This window comes from Patagioenas fasciata, chromosome 4, assembly GCF_037038585.1.
Source record: "Patagioenas fasciata isolate bPatFas1 chromosome 4, bPatFas1.hap1, whole genome shotgun sequence".
Lineage (NCBI taxonomy): Eukaryota > Metazoa > Chordata > Aves > Columbiformes > Columbidae > Patagioenas > Patagioenas fasciata.
Genome location: NC_092523.1, coordinates 76,066,825 through 76,087,818, shown reverse-complemented (window position 1 = coordinate 76,087,818; position 20,994 = coordinate 76,066,825). Strand labels below are relative to the sequence as shown.

General features: G+C 41.1%; 1 protein-coding gene across 2 annotated transcripts in view; it reads right to left on the bottom strand.

Moving 5' to 3' along the window:
- Window positions 1–16,203, bottom strand: part of MANBA (mannosidase beta) — a 43,964-nt gene extending 27,761 nt beyond the window's left edge. The window contains exons 1-5 of one of the 2 annotated variants that reach the window (XM_065836081.2): window positions 15,961–16,203; window positions 7,063–7,157; window positions 6,483–6,588; window positions 4,401–4,571; window positions 1,772–1,895 (exon numbers count right to left, since the gene is read on the bottom strand). In XM_065836081.2, coding sequence (XP_065692153.2) covers window positions 1,772–1,895; window positions 4,401–4,571; window positions 6,483–6,588; window positions 7,063–7,157; window positions 15,961–16,170 — 706 coding nt within the window. In that variant the 5' untranslated portion in view covers window positions 16,171–16,203. The other variant, XM_071808235.1, reaches the window with a different exon arrangement.
- Between the last annotated feature and the right edge of the window lie 4,791 nt (window positions 16,204–20,994).

Here is a 20,994-nt window from a genome sequence, read left to right as displayed (position 1 = left end):
TCTCCTTTACAGAACTTACCACATAAGGCAAGCTATGGTCAAGGGTACTCAAGATTAATGTGTAAATTTCCCATTAAGTTCAGCAATTAAATTACCTATCTACAAACACAGCCCGGCTAATCCTATACTTCAAATATTACAGATGAACATATAAGCAAAAGCAAATAAAACAGAAAACAAGGAAAACTAGAACTAAGACACATTTTGTACACACAAGCTAGTAACCACTTTCTTTTTTCATGGATATATATTGCATCCAGCTCTCCTTCCTCTGGGAGAGAAAGAGAGCTCCCTCCAAAAGCAAAGAATTAAATTCTGCCCTGGTGAAATTTTCACTGTCGTTTGTAGAATGAGGAGCAATGAATGTGTTCCCAAGTTTAGCATTACCCAGGAAGACCAATTTTCAGAAATGCTGAAGGGGTTAAAAAACCCCCCACCCAACCCTGCAAGGCTCGGCCCTTACAGCGCGTTTTCTCTCCCCTCCAAGGGCATATGGAAATTCCAGCCCACTCCAAACTGCATGAACCGTGGGGTCTAGGCACAGAAATCAAGAACAATGAACCTTTTACAGACCCAGTGGTGTATGACACCAGATCAGATGAGCAATATAACTGCACAGGCAGCTTGAATCCAAGTTGTTAATTTACTCTTTTAGTTTTCAAATGTTACTGTGTATGAATACGAATAAGCTCTGGCTCTGGTTCCAAACCACTCTCTGCTGAATGAGGGAGGTTTGCTCTCGCAGCACATGCAGACAAGAAGACTTTACCTACCAGAAGGTGGAGTTGTGGGAATGTGGGAGGGACCAGAAAAGATTTTTACTGTCACTAAGTTTTAGAGAGCACAGGGAGTCTGTGCTGGGGCTTTCCATGGAAATTCCAGTCACGTTAATTCTAGCTAAGACCTGCAGCTATTTCAGGAAGCTTCAAAAGCAGCCAGGGAGTGACGTCTTCCTCTTCTATTCATACACAACAACTCTATTCCCAAAGGCTGAAATTCAAGCCAGTGCAGAGGACTCATGTGCTAGTCTTTACTCCACTGAAGACTGGGTTCAACAGGCACTGAAGGAAATCATGTGGGTGGTCTACAATGGGGCGTATTACCATTTACGGAAAGTTTCAACAGAAAATTAACCACTTCTGCTCATCTGCAATGATCTTCAGAACAAAAGAGAGGCAAATCAAAGATCACAACCAAGGGAGGAAACCGGTTAGGTAAGCTGGGTAGCAGGAATGGAAGAGGCCACCCTCTCAAATTGCAGCCTTAACAAATTATCCTTGTGTAGCACAACTGCTCCTCTCAGACTTCATCTTGTGTCCTGAAAACTCAGCGCTCTTGAAACTCTGCTCACTGTGCATTTGTCTTCCCAACACAACACTAAACTCCCATGGCAGCTTTGCCTTCGTTTTAAACGGAGGTGAGACAAAGTGAGCTGTATTTATCGAAAGTCTTGGTGAAAACACATGCCAATAAAAAAGAAACTTTTCAAAACAGAAGAAGGGACTAACCTGAGCTATACTACATATATTTGTGCAGTTATTTGGGGATCTTAAAGCAAAACAAGATTATGAATTCCAGTGTAGTTAATAGCTGTTGTTTGTACTGAAGTGCTGTTTTAAGACCTAAAAAAAGTGTGCTGTGGTAAGAACTATGAACAACATCATAATGAAACAACAGAACCTTTCCTAACCTGACAGTTAATTGAGCTTAAAAATAAAATGGTTTGTATTCCAAGGGTGAAATAACAACAAAAAGTCATGACAGGACTTACCAAAGAGAGAAGTCACAGAAAAGTAAATCAGGTGATAATGGTTATAGGCCTCAATCCTAACATCTTTCCAGATTCCTTGAGTGGGAAAAGAAGGGCCCCAGTCCCAGCTAAATGAACACTGCTCCTGAAATACAGAGTAATTACATTAAAATTTCCTATTTTTCACATAGACATTGATGCTGTGACAGAAATAAACATTATTTGCCATCTAGAAATAAAGTGCTGTGCACTGAAAGAATTTTCCAATTTCCACAAATCCAGAAGAGCCTACAGTATTTTTTCTCTTATTTCTTGACCAGACTTCTGCTGCTACTACCTGTATTGTACAAAAAATAAAACTTTGTGTTAAACATCCATGTATAGCAAGGTTTAAGCCAGCAGTTTACCCTCAGTTCAGCTCTGAATTATCTTAGTTTGTAAGGTCAGTATTTAATTGTGTATTTTAAAGTAAGTGAAAAACTGATGGTTACAGAAGTTGAAGTATTCTAAAAGAATAATATCAGATAAAAAATCATGGCTATATCTGAAACGCTTCCCCGTTTTCTCTTATAACACCACACACTAGTACAAGGAAAGAGATGCGTATGTCTGGTGCGTTTGTGTATTTCAGTCATGTTCACTGTTTCTCCCCTTTTTATGGTTCTCTTAAGCAAAAACAAAGGGAACAAAGACATTGTTGAGAAGTAGCTTAGTTCTGGTTCTAACGTAAGAATAACTGTCAGAATTATAAAATGCCGGTCAGGCAGAGAAGTACCTTCGCTGCTTTCCATTCAGCTATTTTCAAACCTGGTCAGCCCTGTAGTTAACAAATCCCTTGAAGACGTCTATTCAGCTGCCCTCCAAGCTTCAGACAGCCCCAGCCCCCAAAGCAAATACAATAGATCCCCTTAAAGTCTTGTACAGTGACCTGCAGTTCTAAATTTAGAGACTAATAACTTAACAGCCGAGGCATACTAATTTTGGCAAACCACATTGCACAAGTCTGGCCTATCCCTTGCATCGCTGGAGTCCGCCTGCCTGCCTATCAAGTTGCAAAAGAGCCTTCCAGGAAGCGAGCACTGTACCCATTTCAAGTGTAAAAACAGGGACAGCACATTCTTAGAAAACAAGTCAGATTGAAAGTAATTTTCCCTTTATAACAAATAAACAAACCGCTGACAGACTGTCACGTTTCACTGGTAATATTGCAGAGACTGCTATCAGAAACACTATGGCATAAGAACAATACGCTTGTATCACTCAAGTATCTTACCACTGCATTTCGCCACAAATTCCTCTTAAGATTTAGATATGTTTACTGCACTTAATATTGAACCTAAAATGTGTAAACAGCTATCCATTACTTTAAGACAGTATGTTTATTTACTTTTAAACGTGACATCAGTGCGGTTGTTGCCATATATATATGGACCTAAAGATGTTTCTGGAAATGTCTGGAGCAGCTTCCAAGTACAGTCAAACAACTCCTTTGAGGAAAAGCACTAGGGCATTTTCTTACGAATTTAAAGGTACAGTTCAGTAAAGCATAAAATCATTCCTGGACAGTTTTGCTCTATAAATAAGAATACAGCTGTTTAAGTGCTTTCTTCCTTCCAAGCTCCTCCCTGCACTGATTTTTAAGACACACAGTGGACTCAGAAGAATTAATCAACCTTCAAAAATGTAGTGAAAACAAAAGTAGCAGCAGGTAATAATAACGACAACATCTTAATACTGAAGCATCTCCCCAGGACATGGAGTCCATGTTTCCATTAGCAAAGTTCATAGGAAATTACATCCAGGCTTAGATTAACAAGATTCTATCCTTTTTTTTGAGGAGGGTGTAAAAGGACTCCATTAAAAAGACTAAAAATAATGAACAAGTATGGCATTCAAGCAGCGAAAAACATGCAAAAAAACACCCAAAAAGAGAAAGTCCAAATAAAATCACCTGGCCATTCTCTCTATCTGCTGCAAAGCTATCAGAAATACATGAGATGCTACTCAAATGACAGTTTGCCTTGAGAAGTTTAAAGAGCAATGAAGCCATATCAGAGTTTCTGAGCTTCATTCATTGTATATTACATTGTTGTTTTCACAGAACATTGTACTTTTAAGTCATATTTCACAACACCACAATAAGATGAGAGCAGGTCCTCTGTTGGATAACACTCCTCGGGACATGTCAGAGCTGCCAGTATAAATAGCACGGCACATGAGCAATAGCAAACCCTCACAAAGCTGCCTGGCTGAGATTTTTACAGCCCTGGCAATATACACTGGTATTTGCAAGTGTGAAGTCTATTGTCAGCATACGTTGCTCAACCCACCCAGTGGATCAAAATGTAACGATTATACATTTCCCAATGCTATCCTGCTCTCTTAGCAGCAAGCCTCCTTACTGACTCCTTAATGAAAACAGCCTTTTAAACATTTTTATCACCTAGATATGAAGCCCAGCCTTCTTATGCCGCTTGTATTATTGACATGCTAGATTACAGGTTTCTAGGGGGGACAGGGGAAGAAAGCTGCAATGAAAAATATGCCCTACTTATAAAATGACATTGCAGGTTTCAGAATACATCTGTAAGGAAAGCACGTGGTGCATTCCTCTTTCCAAGCCTAAAGTCACAGACAATTCCGCCCCTACCTTCCTGATGAAATTAGCGTGGCACTCTCCTTTCTGCACAGGTGGAGGGCACGCCGGGGGGACGCTGTACTCTTTGTGACATCTGCTCTGCTCTGCTGCGTATGAAACGGCTGACAAGAAATGGACTTCAACAAAATTGACCTCCTTGATCACACTGGTAATATCAAAGGTCTAGGTCAAGAAAACAGAACAAAATCATTACAGTGCTGACATTTATTTATGAGATTTATAATCAATGTTACACTGGGATTTTAATACCATACATATATTATTCAAAAGCATTTGAAGTACAGTCTGAACAGGCCCTGGTTTTGAAGGAAAAGAGAAGGTACATCTTAAGCCGGAAAAAAAAAGAAGACACAGTAACATTCTAGATACAAGCAGATGTTTCTGGACAAAGCACTTTCCCTATATTGAGCCCCCACCATAGGCTGCAGCACTCTGCTTGCACACAGAAGTGCTTGAAGGATAAGGACGGCAAGAGAATCTTTACCTTCCTTCGTCATTCAGAACTCCTCTGCATCTTTAGGAAGACACCTTGTTCCAACTCAGAAAGCCGGTCCATACAGGAGTCCTTCCAACTCACGCTGTGCTGCCAGCTTATCTACCACAAAGCACTGAGCTGCCTTTTATATGAATGCTGCAAAGCTGTATTTCATGCCAGCTGCACTCTCATCCACAAAATGTATGGATACACATTCTATACCAGCACCAACTGAAGCATTTGTGGGCTTCCTCAATGGCCCACAAAATCCCCTGCAAATGTTCGGTTTCAGAATTATCCTGTACTATCAAGACAATATGGTTCCAATGGCTAATACCCATTTCTTCTTCACAGTGTTCATTTGTGACAAGCCAAGTCTTGGCAATTTTTTCCAACTTGTGAGCAGCCCAGCTATAGCATCACTTGCATCTGTAGAGTACAGCAGAAAATTACAAAATAAATAGTATCCCCCATACAGAGCCTTCACAGAGTCCTTGCTGCAGATGTCGTTGCCATGTGGAACAGGTGAACAAAGCACAAGTCTGGGTCACAGTAATCCTAGACACAATCTAATACCGTACACTCTGCTTTTACAGTGAAGGCCATTTCACTGTTACAGTCTCAGACAGAATGAAGCTGCAGAAATAAGGGCAAAATAATATCGTTTCCCAATTCTACAGAGCATGCTATTGGCAACCCTTTAGATACTCTTTAAATAGCAAATAATTACAATTGCATAAAAGCTCTAAGACATTTCTTATTTGACTGATGGTAAAACTAAGTGACAGAGAAACTAAGTGATTTGTCCCAGGTCACACAGACCCAGGTGGCAGAAACTAGCTCTCATGTCTCAGGCCAGTACCTCTGCAATAAAACCTGCCAGAACGGTAAACACTGAGATATGAAGGCACCGGATTTCCTTTGTAATTCAGTTATTCCACTAACGTTTTTCCTTTAACTTTTCCTTTTTTGATTCTTCTAAGAGAAAAGCAAGGATTGTCCCTTCTGCTAGTAGCCAGAATAATTCTATATTTTGAAGCTATAAAATTAGTTGGAATATTTTTGCCATTCTCAAGATAGTTCCATGATGAGTACTCTCATGCTGATACAGGCTAAGCTCAAAAATGCAAGCCAATGTTATCAAAAGCCCAATTATTAAAAAAAAACATGGAAACACAAAGGCTTTGCAACGTGCACATTTTTATTTCAGTATTCACATGTAAACCATTCTAATACCAATCAGTAAGCAGATTTACAGCTAATATAACAGATCTAAGCTTACATTTCCTTAGAGCTGTGACAGATCCCAAGAAGCAAGACTTACACTATTAGCTGAACTGATCCTCTTGCATGCATCCACTCATTTAGAGTGACACGTTCACCTCTAAATCTGACCCTGTCACTCCTGAATAGGTAAATACACTTTTCTTTCTAACATTTATCTGATTATCCATGCAGTCCTCAGGTCAACACTTTCTACGTCCAAGCACCTATTTTTATGTGTAGCTGAATGCACTGGAAGTGCTCAAAAAAAGTGCTCAACAAAAATGCTTTGAAGAAAAAACAGAAGCATCTTCAGAAACAAACACATTACTTACATATCTGTTGAACATGTTGTCTGTTCTCCCAAGAGTGATATTGTTGATAAGGATCTGCGCTACTGTATCTACTCCCTCGAAAACCAAGTTCACTTTCTGCCACTTTCTGTAGAATGTAACATACGCATAAAAACCTGTTAGAATACCTAGAGTTAACACCACACAGGAGACAGACAATATAAACACATGTATCACCGTTATCTTTGGCAGCATTTGCCTCAACTACCTCTAAAATAATTTGACTTAGTGTGTGTCAAATAAAGATGACAGCTGCAGTGGCTCAGGTCTGCCACACAGCATGTTCACATACACACCAGATATCAGACAAGTTGGCTTCCAAATAGCCTGACTATCATCCTTCCTCAGCTGGTAATTCATAAGTAATTTTTAACAATTAAAAAAAACTAGGAAAAAGCAACTACCGAAGTGTTCTTTAGCAACAGCTTTGCAGCTGTACATTATTGCATTATTTGTTTTATTAGACACAAAAGTATTACGCAGATTTTGAGCTGATGGATTAACTTGCAATTCCACATGAAAGATGGCACAGAACTATTTTAGACATATCCTTACCACATACCTGATATCAAAAGGAGTTTTGAACGTCCTGCTGTAAGTCCAGTTATCCAGTGAGATCCATCTGTACATCACATCATTAAATCTATAGTATGGATCCTAATAACAGACCAACAAAAAGAAAATGACAAGACTTATTGAGTAATAGTGTTACTACATGAAATGCATCGTAATATCCATTAGATGAGCACTTCTTATTTCAGACAGTCTGCAAATGCAAAATCCACCTTATTTAGTTAGAGCTGATATTCCTTCTCACCTTTGAAATAACATGTGAAAGCAAAGCTTTGGTAATATTTGACTTTACCTATACAGGTCCAAACCTGTTTGCTATAATCATTCATACTTAAACTAGAGGGAACGGGGTTTGTTTTTACATTAGAAATGACTTGGCTGGAAATTAAAAATAAAAAGAAGCCAAGACAGCTTGTGACTTAATGAGAGGAACAGAAATATGATCACCTTCATAATGATGGAGAAAGTGAGACTAACAGGATTTTAAGAGGCAAAGAAATGGCATTTTAGGCCTCTAGGGACAGCAGTGAACAAATCTCTACAGTTTAAAATAATTGCAAATATTCCAGCTGTTTTGTGTCAACTAGTCTTGACGTGGTAAGGCTGAATTAAATTGTTATATTTGGAGAAAGGGAGAAAGAGAAGTAGCAATATAATTTCGTTTGCTGTATAAAATGACTGCTTTTGAGAAAAATGCTGCATTTATACCAAATGCGGTCTTTTCCGTTCAGCCACACTACCCAGGAAGAATGAAAGGCAGAGCTGGCCTAAGCTACATCCTCGACCTTTTTGGCTTCATGCTGTACAGATTACCTTACGACGGGTCACAGTGTTCCTCACCTAGGCTGAAGGAATCTGGTATGTGGACCTGATAACTCACCGCCTTGCACCTCATCCAAAGGCAGCAGAAATACACGGTGTAACATCCCTGTGGCAGATGGCTCTGAGTGCAGGTATCTGTGTCTCTGACTGCCAGCTCAGTTCAATCCTCTTCAGCACCTGCACAGCTGAACTGCTTTTCCAAAACAAAGACCAAGCTCTTTGGCACTACATGACTCAAACCCAGCTAAGAGAAAGCGTAGCTGCATTAAGGTTCCCTTTGAGAGGCGTGTTTTACAGTACCAGCACACCTAATCATACCACTTAAGTGACTGTCCTCATCAGTATAGTCCCTTCTGGAGGCCCACAGCAATATAAGCATCATTCATTGAGCTCACAGAGAGGGAAAGTTGTCACCTTGCCTCTACACGTTATGCTCTATCCATCCAATTTCTCACTACAAGGGAATAAGAGTCAAGAAAGAAAAGGTCTTGTCACCTCAGTAAAACTGTGACCTCTGTATTGGTGATACAGTGTATTCTCTGAAAATAATCATGAACTTAGCAGAACAATCCCTGAATTTTAAGATATCCGTATCATTACTTTTATATGCAAAATGTTTTGGGGAATGGATCTTAAGACTTTTAATAAGATATAAAATTTGAGGCTAATAAATGCATACTAAAATGCAAGATTTAGGCTCATAAAAGAAACTCCGTTAAGATTACTGTACTGACACAAAGAAAGGCAAGCCTCAAATCGTCAGAGACCATGAAAACCCACAATATGTCCTTAAAAAAAAAAGCACACTTCTAACAACTGTCTTGCTTTAACATTCTAAACTATTTTATTTTAGGTTCTGCTTTGGAAAATGTGCATGTTAAATTTCAAACATTGCCACTTGCATGTGGAAATATTTAAGAAAAGGCAAAAGATGCAAGTTGCAAATGTGCCATCAACAGCAGACTGCAAAGTCAAAACCAGTTTGGTTAGTGGCAAACAATCGATATCGGTGCCTCTTCGAAGATCAAGATGCCGCATAAAAGAAACCTGCACTGTTTCTCCCGCAAAAGCAGGGATACTGAGGTGTTAATGAAGAAAGACCTGTGTCTGGAAACACAAGGTGTTCTAGCAGCAGACAGGAATGTAGGAATGGTTCAGCAGAGGTAGGAATTACCAACAAGGCTGCTTGTTTGGGTCTCCTCAGAGCACACTGCAGATCCTCCTCCCTGAAGGGACTTGCTTCTTCTGTATCAGCCTAAAGCCTTCAAGAAATGCCTTGATTGCTAAAATACATGTCATAGAAGAGCTAGTTAGCCCCTTCTGACTCGTAAGAATATTGTATCTTCCTCAAAGGTATCTGCCTTTTTAGATGGGAAACCCCTACTTCTGTGTACTTTCATATAAACCTTAACAGCTTACTGATATCATAGCTACATAACTAGAAAAACAGCTTCATATCACACAGAAAAACTGCTAAATGCTGGTTAGTTTTAAGTATGACAGATGTTGCTTGGTGTAGAATCAGTCATGTGGCACTGTTCAAGCAATGCTTTTAAGGCAATTCAGGGAAAATGCATGACCACAAGCCCTGTAAGAAAGTAAAATTACTTCTCCAATATGCTTGCGAGATTATTGACTTTTTCATTATTAAATGCAACTGGTTTGAGTGCTGGAAGATGTACCTATAGAAGTCATATTGTTTGGATTTGTCTGAAACAGAATTTAAAGCAGCTCACATTAAAATTAAACGTTTATTTCAGAAAACTGGATGGGAAAAAAAAAAAAGAAGACATTTAAAATCCTTAAGGGCCCTGGGAGAATTGGAAAGATGGTAGGAAATAGACTGCACGTGTATTAAATATACTTCACATTCACTGCCTCAACATGCTCCTGGAAGCAAGGCACAGGGGTGGATTCAACTATTTTTAGATCTCACCAAACATGACAGCCTTGCGTTTTCCTGCAATTTGGGTACAAATTCAGAACCACTCAAGCTCCTTGCCTGTTTGTTCTCTGCTCCCAACTTCAATGCTGTAAGCAAGCAGCAAATCACCTGCTGAGATGAGGTAAAAAGCCCTGCTTCAGAGCATCAAAAGGAAGCAATTTCCAGTTGGGATAACAGGACATGAGCAGGATTTCAAAAGCACTGGCAGCACTGAACTGAAGGCACTGCCAAGCAGCTGGGTGGAAGCTCCTCCTTGCAATGATTTCAGGGGGATATTGGAAAGTCATACAAGCTAAGAGCTTCTCCTTTTAAGCAGGAAATGGATGAGACGTGAACACATCAGAAGTGAGACTCAAAGTCCACGTAAGCGAGCTGTGCCAGGCGCACCCCGGGCCTAGGAAGGTCCAGCTTTAGGCCCCCACATAGCCAGGAGTCCAAGGGAGCCCAGCACTCCAAGGGAGCCCAGCACAACCACCCGAGCAACACTAGACAGACTCGGCTGAATCCAGGAGGAAAGTCAACCTGTAATAAAATGAAATGTGATAACGGGAACAAAAATCAGATTCCTTTGCTTTATCCTACTTTTGTTATGATCTAATTTGAAATTACCTTGCATGCCCTTCTCTCATAGATCAACTTTGCTGGTATTTTATAATGTGCAGCATAAGAAAATTCTGCTGACACAACAGATTATCAAAATAAAACTTGCAGGTGATGTTTCACGATTTACAGGTTAACGGTTTTGCTGTTGCCAACTTCAGACTGGGAGCTAAATAGTTAAGATACCTATGTCTACACACTCCTTGATATCTCAAGCAATGGCAGGCAGGGCATTTATACAATTTTCAGCAAGCCCAGTTTCACGTATTTACAGCTTGAAGTCAAGCTGAACTAACAGTAGTGATGAATGGACCGTATCTTGGAACTAGAGTTTCGGAAGTCCACCCTAAAGTGATTCATTTTCAGTGGTTATTCTAACAAAGCAGTAAACTGAATGTCCCCTTCTGCTCAAGATGTGTTATGGTCAAACAGAACCAAACACTACTAAAGAGTTCATTAAGAAGATATTGATACCCATCACTCAACATTCTTCGAATACTCTGATGTATTTAACAGGCTCGTATAAATTTTATCTATTTTAACTTCACAAGCTTTTGAAAGGTAAACTTGAGTGCCCTTTAATATTCATCCAAAGTTTCGCTAGGGCTTTGAATGCTTCCACATATGTTCATATAACTCAGCAGAGCAGGTTTTAATGGAAAATAAAATATTTATATTAATCGAGCATTTAAGCAATGAATGCCATTTAAGCTGTTAGAACCATACAATACCAAATGCAATTGTTACCTGGCTTGCTTTGAAAAATCTAAGTTACAATGAAGTGTCAGAAAATATGCAACAGCATATTGTATGCGAATACAGAACAAGCCACAAAAAATATACACTGTGTCACAGAAGTGAAGAAATGTCACTCGAGATACATAAGCTTCTCTCTTCCAATCTATTTTGATATCCAAATGTGACCAAGACCACCGTAACGTTCTGTGTCAAGTGCATGCCCTTGTTGAACAACAGGACAGAAACTGCGGTGCCATCCAACCCCTATATTAGTATCACAGTTGCAGACCCCCCTTAATAGTTCTTTACAAATCAAAGTGACAGCTAATCAGACAAAAAAGCTTTTCTATATAAATGCAAATGGCTGTCAGATGAGAAAACCCAGCTACAATAGCCGTATTCATCAGAAGTGAAATTTTATAGGAGTCATGGGCCAGCAGAAATGGCATCATGCAGTACTTGGACAGCACATGCTAAAGGACAACTACTTCTAGCACAAAGATTTAATGCACAACTTACCTGCTGATACATATTGCTTATCAGAACTGCGCCTGAAAGAAAATACTACGCTGACAGCGGTTAAAAACTAAATCTCCAGACAATATGGTTTCTGCAAATCTTCTTTGTCCATATATGTAGGGTTAGCAAAAGATTCGCTGCAAATTTGCAAAATGTCCGTGCTTATGCCCAACCTTTGCACTGACTTTAGTCAAGTGACTATTACCCTTGTTTATGTGCGTTTCTCATGTCTTCTTTTAAATTGTACATGTGAATAGCAGTAAGAGGTATGGAGTCCTAATGAAATGTTATTAAAACAACCCAGCTGAAAGCACACTCTGATGGTATCTCCTACCCTTAGAGTTTTTATCACACTTAATGCAGCATTTGAACTACATTGGTTGAAAATGGAAGAAAATAATACTTCAGTAGGAAACCCAGAAGTATCTCTCCCAAGAGCATTTTCTAAGATACGTGCTTTTGGTGCATTCAGAAAGATGTGTTCACCCAATGTATATTTTATAACCCAAAGAGTAAAGACATCTCTAGAATGAATGCTAAGAGGATCCAGCAAGAGGAGTAATAAACTGTCAGTGTCAGAGAGATGTCTTCCAATTCAAAGGTATGGGCTGTACAGCAGATTAAAGGCTACAAACATGCAATCAGCTAGAGCATCCCTGGGCAAAAACAGTTTGTGCATCGACCTAAATTTGAAACGAACCACATGCTGATAAGTTGCTTGCAGCTTACTCTTGCAATCTAAGTCACATTTTGCAGACTTCATATCCAGCAGCTTGTTCTTGCTGCCATTCTTCCCCTCATTTGTGAGATGCCCACTAAGCTACATTGTTGGAGTAGGCTCTTCCAAATGTTTTAGATTTCTGGTTTGGGTGCTAACCCATGAAAAATTCCCAAGGATATAGTAGCAAAGGATGCACTGCTATTTGCGGTTTTCAAATCACAGGAAAATAGCACATAGATTTCACTAGGTCACTGCTACCCAGAATAATATAGTTGCCACCAGCTTTGTTCTGTTGCCTGGTACGGCTTTTCAGGGCAATATTCGCTTTTGATTACAAGCAGTAAGCTTTGGGATTGCTGGTCTTGCAACATTTTCAGTGGGATGAATAAAAATCCACTGCAAAGAACAAAAGGAGCAAACAGAAAAAAAATACTCAAGAGCAAAGGTTTTAGGCAGCTATAATAAAACTCCTAATTCTACACTTGACACAACCCCAAAAAGGATTGATTTCCAGAGATAATGAGCACTGAAGAAACAGAGCAACCAGTCCTCTATGCCTCTTGAATTCAGGTTGTGTGCATCCTTTTGTATAAATAGGAATATAGGAATATGATTTTAGGCACCTGCATTGGAAAACATTTGGTCATAAGCATTTCCACTGCAATGACGAAACCCCAGAACAAACAGCTGAGCCACACTTTGCAGCACAAAGCCACGCGTTGCAATAACAAATGATGTCACTGACTCCCTTCGCACAAGCCAGGTTTGTTGCTTTTCAGAATGCTACAGCTACAGCGGCAGGGACTGATTACATTTAACACCATCTGTGAGAGACTGGAAATCTGCTAAGGCTGCCCCCATATTTTGATACGCTCTCCTTTCTATCTTTTAAACAAAAATCTGATTTTAAAATAATTTCATTACCCTGGTGCAAATATTTGTGTGAATGCTTCTTTCTGTAAAGTGAGTTTTGCTAAACCAAGTAAGGGGTTTAAGTTGATCTTAAGTTACTTATAAACACCTATGTATAGAAACAAGTTAGCACATTCTGAGTTTGGAACTAGCCAGGGACCAGCCGGGTCTAGTCCAGAGGTCAAGCAACCACACAAGTGGAGTATTTTGGTTAACTCAGCTCCTCCGCAGAGCGTACTAATTCAAACACTGCGGATTCAGCAACAATTTCCAGACCACAGCAGGTTCATATCCAGCCATATCAGCACGTGTTTGGAGCAAGTTCATACTTGTATTCACATAAACATGTTCTAAGTGTCCACAACCAACCATCATCGATTTAATTAGCCAAACACTCATCTAGCTATTAGCAAGAGCCACACAGCTGGCCAGCAGGCTGACTAAGCTTTCGTGCCTCTGTGCATGCTCGGGATTCTGCCCAGGCACGTGAGAGTTCATGGTTACAGCCTCACTTCCAAACATTACACTGCTGCTTCAGATGACTAAATTTACAAGCCAATTTCCAGCAATGCAGCTAAACCAGCAATCACATTTTCTCACTTCGTAAGAGTACTTGATGTGAGCAGTTAAATGTGAGTCTTTCACTACGTCACTGTCTTGTGTGAGTCAGTGCATTGGTCAGAGTTTCCCCTGAATGATTATTCACACTTCTCACAGCAACACCTCCCAGCACAGCTGAACATGTGAGACGCTCAGTTTATCTGATGCACTTCTGCATGGGAGAAACCAGCACAGCTCTCTTCACTGATCCTCCATATATAGTCTATCTGCCCACTGCAAAAAGCCATTTTAAAACCTTACTTGTATATGTTCAAAATGTCCTGTCACTAAGCACACAGATGTTGAAACAACAGACCGTCGTGGCTCAGCTTATCCTTTCTGAGTGTCTTCTGCCATGTTTACTATCTCTTTTATCTGGCAATGACACTCTTTGGAATCTATTATTATTACTGGGATTCACAACCTATGCCAACACAGAATAATGTGAAAATTATCCTGCTTGAAGTGGTGCCACTTTCTCCTTATACCGCTCTAACTTTAGTCGGAGTAGATCCGGATAATAATTCGAAGACTAAAAATTAAGTAGAAAATATAAAATGCAGACATCCAGAATGTATTTTAAAAATAAATGCTGTACAACAAATGCAGCATTGCACCCACAATGAATATATAGATATATCTGATATAATCAGACAACATATGATAGTACTTCACATTTTCTAGTACAGAAGTGTATTTATCCGCTTTATAGATTATTTTGGTAACTTCACTGTATTTTTTTCCCTGTTCTAGGCACACATTTGATTTTCCACATATCTCCTTTTAAAAAGGCATCTTATTTTAACAATGACCCAGTTAAGAGTCATGGTTCTTGTCAGGTCTGAGTGACAAGCAGCTTCTGCTGGTATAAGGGTACTTCGCTGCCAATCTACGATGGCAGTTTTGATCATTTCCAAAAAACCTAAAAACTAAACGAGTCAATAGTAAACAGAAGCAGCAAAGCTGCTTAGAAGTGTTAAGGCAGCAACTAGTCTTCTAAACATAAGTTCTATAGTCATGTTTCAGAATATACTTCCCTTAAGCAGCACAACTGTTCTGATGTGCCCTGCACGTGCGAAAAGGATTTTTAATGACTTGAAATGCCTGGAATCCCTAGACTTCTTGCATCAAGCCAAACTTCGAGAGGTTGGGTTTAGTTTTTCATTCTTTTGTGGTAATACTGTAGGTTAACATGACTTGCATGCTGTGATGATACTGTCGGCATCTGGTGTCAGCACCTTGGTTCTGTGTCAAAACCACAGAATCTCACGGGCTGGCATTTGTATCCCTGGCCCAATGTGGGACTGCTCTGCCATGGGTAACCTCCAGTTATCCGTCCACCTGAGGATACTGCAGCCACCAAACCCTTTGCCTCTGGAGGGACTAAGGAAACAAAGTCTGGCTGTTGCACTGGCAATGCCAGCAAAACTGGCAGCGGGACAGAGTGCTGTTTTGGGGGAAACGGGGCTGCCTGTAACTGTGCTGCTGAAGATCTCACACGGGGGGTCACTTTTTTTCCCTTTGTGGCAGGCTGCCCACTCACAGAATGTCAGGGATTGGAAGGAACCTCAAAAGCTCATCCAGTGCAATCCCCCTGCTGGAGCAGGAACACCCAGCTGAGGTTCCACAGGAAGGTGTCCAGGCGGGTTTGAATGTCTGCAGAGAAGGAGACTCCACAACCTCCCTGGGCAGCCTGGGCCAGGCTCTGTCATCCTCACCAGGAAGAAGTTTCATCTCAAATTTAAGTGGAACCTCCTGTGTTCCAGTTTATACCCATTACCCCTTATCATTGGTTGTCACCGAGAAGAGCCTGGCTCCATCCTCCTGACACTCACCCTTTACATATTCATAAACATTAATGAGGTCGCCCCTCAGTCTCCTTCAAGCTCAAGAGCCCCAGCTCCCTCAGCCTTTCCTCACACGGGAGATGCTCCACTCCATCATCTTCGTGGCTCTTCCGGAGCGGCATGGCGGGTACGCGGGCTCTCTTGGCCCACCGAGGCCGAGGGGAGCCGGGCAGAGTACCGTACCTGGATGAGGCCCCGGCGGTGCAGCGCGGTGTGCACGCAGCCCGGCACCTCCCCCGGCAGCACCACCGAGCCGTTCCCGTTGCGCAGCCGCCAGCTCCCCCGCAGGCTGTGCACCTCAGCCCCGGCCCGGCCCGCAGCCGCCGCCAGCAGCAGCAAGAGCAGCGGCGGCGCCAGGCCCATGGCGGAGGAGCGAGCCGGCCGGCCCCTCATCGCCGCGGAACCGCGTCCTCAGAGGGCGGGGGCGGCGCTTCGGGTCGTCAACGGCCGGTGGGGGTGAGAGCGGGGCGGGCGCCTCCTCCCGCCGCCCGTTAGCGGCTCCTCGGGACTGGGAGGCCGCTCCAGGGCCCCGCTGTAGGGGGTGGAGGAAAGATGGCGCTGCTGGGGACGAGCTAGCGCCGTTCCGGGGAGGATTTCCAGTCAGCGGGAGAGCGGCTTCCCCCGGGCCGGCCGGCTGAGCCCAGCCCGCGCTGGACGGCCCTGGGAGCGGGCGAGGGGCCGCGATCGCCTGCCCGCCCTCTCCCCGCCTACAGCGGGGAATGGGCCCCTGAACACCCACCCGGCCCAGCGGCTCTTCAAGCACACAAGGGCAGAGAGGCTTACAGAGCAGGGACACGCAGTCATAGCAGAATGAAAAAAAAGTGTTTTTTCGTTTTGTTTTTTGTGGTTTTGTTTGTTTTCCCCAAAAAAGAGGCACAGTGGAACACTGCTGCTAGGAGCAGTAGAAGGTTACAGATCTTCTGGCTGTAGCAAATTCAGAGCTTTAGAAAAACTGCAGTGAAGCGGAAGGAATGAGGAAGAGCTGTGACAACACCACACAAGAGAACTTTTAGTGTTGGGTCCCTCATCATGAGATTTTTAAATGGCCTCGGGCTTCTACCTTTATCCCATAAAATTACAGAGGCTTATAAAACCAGAACAAACATCACGAACATCTCATAAAATAAGTACTCCAGTTTCTCATAAAGCAGGGCCAGCACTGTTGCTGTAGATTTTGTTTACAAGAATTGAGTATGTGCATCTGCAAAGGAGCAGCTCCAAAGAACCTTAAGTAGGGTTTCCAAACCACACTGCAGCTTTCCTGCATGCTGTCACTAGCTTAATCCCTTCATTCACAGCCTAAAACCAGGAATTAAAGGAAGAAGTTCTTAAATGGCTCAGTAGAAGTAGCAAAAGGCAAGGAGATGTTCTACACCATGGCACAGTTGCACTTCAGCGAGCTGGAAGTGGTGGAAAACAGTTGTGCAATCCTCTGAATCTCATTTCACTCTATAGAAAGGTGCTCAGACTTTCACAATTGCAAGAGTGACCAGCCCACATACCTTCCGAAGGTTGTGACAGAAAACAACTGAGAACCTGAAGACTAGATTCCCTGTATTTCTGCTTGGCTGCGAGCAGATTAGAAAGCACTTGGTTTGCTTTTCTTCAGATTGTAAAGTTAGAGGAGGAAAGAATACATAAAGCACCTTGAGATGCTAAAGAGTTAATTACTTTAACAGCGTAATACATTGCGTATACCAAAACACAGAAAAATAAGTGTGACACACAAAAACATGCAGCTGCTCCTGATTGCGGCATAGAATGTAAGAATAGGGGTAGCAGAGCTTTCACACACCTAATTCACTATAGAATCTGCTCCCCGTAAGTCTTTAAAACATTACAGAATTACAGAATATGGTCAATATGCCTTTATATTTTGATCCAAATCCTTTTGAGCTGACAACCCTTCGTTTCAATATGAAATAAAGCCAGTCTTTCCATTTATATACCATATAAAGTACACAATATTTGTCACCTGTGAGAGCATGGGGGGCACCGTTCTGAGAAATACTGGTCCAAAAGGAGGGAAACAGTAGCTGATGCTCTTTTTGTCCCTCTAAAAGGAAAAAGTAAATAAAGAAAATCTCTGCTACCAGTTTCAAAAAGAGATGGCTGGGACCCATGCTGTTTGGCAGCAGAAGCCTGTGCAGAAATTCAGCTGTTGGAGCAGTTACTGTGTGTATTTTTAAGACTGAGTAACCCACATTCAATCTATTGACTAACTGAAATGCAAGCCCCATTTCAGTTCAACTCCCAGTCGTCTTTTAGTGAGATTGGCAAAAAAAAGACTATAATCATAGAACACTGAGTTACCCCAACTGCCTTTGCATGTTCTAGACTTCACTCAGAATTAATATCTTCTCACCTTTACAAGTTCAGACTGTAAAATCACCATACGTTAATAATAGAAAGCCTTGTTCCATTTCTGCCCTCATCTGTCAAAGAGTAATACATTCAGAACAATCAAACAATTCAGTGTATTTTTCCTTAAATTCACTCAACACTAAAAGCATTTAAACAATGTAGTGCTGCTTGAGTGCTATCTTGTAAGATATTATTTCTCGAGAAGCAGATTTACAGAGAATCAAGTTTTAATGCTACCAAAGAACAACTGCAAGCTGGCACTTTGTTTGTTTTTTTTTTAATAAAGCATTTTCAGTAAGTCATGTGGTAGCTTCCCAGCAAGAAGGAAACTGCATTTCAAGATGTTTACTGTACTTCCGTGTTTTCTTTGCCTTTTATTCTTTCTGCTGAAGACTGAGTGGAGCGACACACACACAAAACCCCGACCTACAAACAATGCTGTAATTAAGTATTCTGAGAACATGCTGTTTCCCTGTTCAAGGCTTATAATTAAGTTAAATCATGTCTCATTTTCATGTCTCAGTCTTAAGGTTTGTTTTTTGTTTGTTTGAAGGTATTTTTACACAAATGGCATTTTTACTGTTTAAAGATAGAGTCTTAAAGCCTGTGGTTTCATCTTTTAAAATCTTAAGCAAAGCAAGATCTTACGTGTGGCTTTCTTTTACTGTGTACCATATTCCATTTCTTTCTGAAATGCCACAATTCTTTACAATACTGCAAGCAGATATTCTTTATCACCTAAGACAAAAAGCTGAAGGCAAAACCACGTTCTTTGGCTGTTAGAATAAATTCAGAGTCATTCCATCGAAGCTGCCATGTTAATCCAGAAGTCTTCTGTTTCCCATTGCTATGCAATCTCTATCATCGCGACAGGCTGCTGTTTTCTCTTTCAAATTCACTTTCAATGAGTTCACGCAAAGGTTTTGCACAAGCAGGTTCTCACAGATTTGGCTGCAGTACTTCAAGATATTACTGCCCCCACCTGTCCACCCTGTACCATTCTTCTGCTGAAGGTTCCCACCTCTGAAGCAAAACCTGACTTGTGTGCACACAACTAAACGACCACCTACTTTTGGGAGTTTTGCAGAGATGCAGCAGTTATCAGTGCAGACATGTTAGATAAATACTGGTGTAAAACTGGTGTTTGCATGGCTGTAAATGCCTTCAGACAGCACAACAAATCTGTATCAAAGTCCTACAGCTCCTCAACGTAATGTTTCATGATTGCCTCTGCAAAACATCAAACTGCTATGCAAAAGAGTTACTTCCTGGGCTGGTGTAAAGGCAATATAGTGCACGGAGCCCTCCAGCTATGGATTTGTAAAGGGCAGACAGAAAGAACACATTTCAGGCATTATTCTGTATTTATCTTTATATATCCAGAATGGATGTTAAAAATAAAATGAGGAAATAAATTAACATTGCTTTTAGATAAGGACGCTATAAATACATTACTAAAGAGAACGTTGCACTAGGTTATCAATGAGCAAAATACAAAATCACAATCTGAAGTGGTAGGCCCAGAGTTTCCTTCTTCATTATTGTAGAGTCTGTAGGTCATTGGAAGGGGATTTCCTTAGCAAACAAAATTACTCAACACCAATAATCACGAGTAATTAAAACTAAGTATGTGGAAGGGAAGCTGCTGCTCCAGGCAAATGCTATATGGAGTGGAAAAAAAGAAAAAAAAAAAAAGGTATTTTTTTTTTTAAATTACATAAGCAGAAAGGCAGACAATACCTTGAACAAACCCTTAAATGTCATCAGGTATACTGGGGCAAAAGCCTGTATTCATACTGCTACAGAACATCTTGGTTTGAGATAGGCTCAAACTACAGGATTTAGGTTTCAGGTCACCACTTCCCATAGTACAGACACAAAAAAGCATAAGGGGTCTTAAAAGCCAGCATGACCAGATTTCTAAAGACAAGTTATTTTGAAGGTGGAATTCCCATAGCTTTTATTCTCTTCAATTTATAAACTATTTTGAAACAATCCTAGTCTATTTATAAGATTATGAACACTGACCACTGTCATTTACCCTTTGTCTCATTTTAAGACTAGAAATGGTGCTGCCCAAGCTCCTCGTGACCTCCCATTAAAGCTTACTTAAAACACATCTAGAATCCAAACGGATTCTCTGGCACTTAGAGGAAATCAGTAGTACACACAGGGATGTTACAAAACAGCTTTGCTTAGCCTTTCTTAAAGGTCTAAAACTAGACAGTCATCTGTGACTACAATACAATGTATGACTCGTCCCTAAGCATCTAAAATGAGATCCCTTAAACCATGGGTATCACAGGTAACAAATTGTTTCTCCCATGACAGAAGTCTGAGAGGCTGCATCAAGTCTTACTAAGACTCTGTACTTCTCTTGGCACTTCACCAGCTGAGTTCAGGACATACCAAACAGATTATGCTAAATATGGAACATATCTCCAACCTACTGTTTTAATGAATGTTTTCTGTGCAGGTGACTATTATGAGAATGTCAATAAAAATATATATAGCTGATAAATCGGGTGAGTAAACTTAAATGGATTTGGAGTTGCCAAAACACCTGGGGAGCTGCATTTCTTTTTCTGGCTCAGTCACTCCAGACAAGCCACTGGGGCAGGTCAGGAGCTCTGTTTCTCAGACCTTTAGTGTCCATTCACTTCTGCAAAAGGGACCCCAATGCAAGGGCCAGAGAATATTCAAAATAAAAACTGTGCATACTCCAGAGGTGCTTTTTTTCACCTCCTGAAAGCTTAATGATTGTTTCAGCACCCACAAGAATTGCCAGAATTCTTCATCAATGAAGCCTCCACTGAATTGACTCAAGCCCCACTTATGCAACAGCATAAGTGC